Genomic DNA, 1,929 nt, shown 5'->3' on the forward strand with positions numbered 1-1,929 from the left:
AGTCTGTTGCACCCCGATGAGTTAGCAAACACTAGCCCATCTCTCAGTGCCAAAGCTTCTGTAGATGTGACATCCGCTGCGTGAGGAACAAATTTGCACTGAGCCCTCAGAAAATTACCTCTTTCATCTCGAATAATTGCAGCTGTAGCTCCCACACCTTCATCAGGAAAGCACTGTTTATGTGTACTACACAGAACTGAACTGAACGAGTGTATTACATCTGTTCATTCAGGTTCAGAGGCACCCAAGCGGAATAGTTATTTCGAAGAATTTTGACACAGTACTACTCCCTCCGTTCCATATTACTTGTCGCTGATTTAGTACAAAGTTGTACTAAATCAGCGACGAGTAATATGGAACTGAGGGAGTACCATCTATAAGGTACAAAATCAAAGCAATTAAGAACACAGTAGCTAAAACTGGCAGGTCATTTCACATGCTTGGGGTAGGATACATATTCTCTTTATACTCCTGAATGTGACAAATGTTCAGGATACTCTGTCCACTGGAACAGAACATCAAGCAAACAACTGCTGACAGGCAGAACAGGGAATGGCATGAGATTCTGACCAATCGTTGCCAGTGCTTCCTCGATGCTCTGGTGCGTTATTTAGGAGTTGTCGGTGATGCGACCTACTGTAATATTGCAGGCACGGTGTGGAAGCCTGCGGCCTTTCCTGGACCTGAAGATCTGAAGACAGGGCACCAACCACCAAGTAACTTGTACTAGTTCAGAGCATGGTTCATGGACTTGGGAGATTGCAGTATAATTAGGCAAAGTAGGGATGCTTTCAACAGAATATGTGCACTAAACATCAAACTGGTCGATAGACGGAACTGAAGACGAGCACACTAGCGGACAAGCAATTTTTTCCAGGCACCATCTTAACTGCTCGTTCGTTCTGGTTCAGAGGCAGCTACTAGCTAAAAATTGACGGTCTAATGATAATTAAGCTCAAAATCAGAGCAAAACAGAATAAGCTAGCTAAACCAGGCAAGAAATTTGACAAGTTGGGAACAGGCATTCAGGCGCAGATGTATGAGAACAGGAAGCCAACACTTTTCATTTCCATTGCTGATGGCAACAAGAAGGTACCATCAGATTAGGCACAACACATCCACCATGACAAGAACAGCACAGGCATATTCTGAAACACCACTAGCACACACACTTCCACGGACGAACTCAGCCTAACAAGGATCTAACACACGACGAGCAGCTTAGGCCCTCTCGCCACGGATGCGGCGGGCGAGCTGGATGTCCTTGGGCATGATGGTGACGCGCTTGGCGTGGATGGCGCACAGGTTGGTGTCCTCGAACAGCCCGACGAGGTAGGCCTCGGCGGCCTCCTGCAGGGCGGAGACGGCGGAGGACTGGAAGCGGAGGTCGGTCTTGAAGTCCTGGGCGATCTCCCGGACGAGGCGCTGGAAGGGGAGCTTGCGGATTAGCAGCTCGGTGCTCTTCTGGTACTTGCGGATCTCGCGGAGCGCGACGGTACCGGGGCGGAAGCGGTGGGGCTTCTTAACGCCGCCGGTGGCCGGGGCGGACTTGCGGGCGGCCTTGGTGGCCAGCTGCTTCCTCGGCGCCTTGCCGCCGGTGGACTTCCTCGCCGTCTGCTTGGTGCGGGCCATGTCGTCGGAGATGCGGCGGGAGGTCGAGGCGGAGTTGGTTGTCGCGCTTGGGGATTTGGGGACTGGGGTGAGGAGGAAGAAAGGGAGGGATGGTGTTAAATAGAGGAGACGCGCGCCGAGCGGGCGGGGGATTTTCCCGGGGAGGGCGCGTGAGTTTTGCTTTTCAGCAGGGAAGATGAGCATGGAGCGTTGGATGCGTGGTGCGTGGACGGTCGAGATTTGGTATGGAGGGAGAGATCCGTGGGGTGGTGTTTCGCGTGCTGTGATTGGTTGGGTGCGAGTGACGCGGATCGGTTT

General features: G+C 52.2%; 1 protein-coding gene across 1 annotated transcript; it reads right to left on the reverse strand.

Moving 5' to 3' along the window:
- Positions 1–1,038: 1,038 nt before the first annotated feature.
- On the reverse strand, positions 1,039–1,716 carry LOC119348479 (histone H3.2). Its single transcript, XM_037616561.1, has one exon. The coding sequence runs from the start codon at positions 1,630–1,632 to the stop codon at positions 1,222–1,224; it is 411 nt and encodes a 136-aa protein (XP_037472458.1). The 5' UTR covers positions 1,633–1,716; the 3' UTR covers positions 1,039–1,221.
- Between the last annotated feature and the right edge of the window lie 213 nt (positions 1,717–1,929).

The sequence above is a fragment of the Triticum dicoccoides genome, unplaced genomic scaffold (assembly GCF_002162155.2).
Source record: "Triticum dicoccoides isolate Atlit2015 ecotype Zavitan unplaced genomic scaffold, WEW_v2.0 scaffold93718, whole genome shotgun sequence".
Taxonomy (NCBI): Eukaryota; Viridiplantae; Streptophyta; class Magnoliopsida; order Poales; family Poaceae; genus Triticum; species Triticum dicoccoides.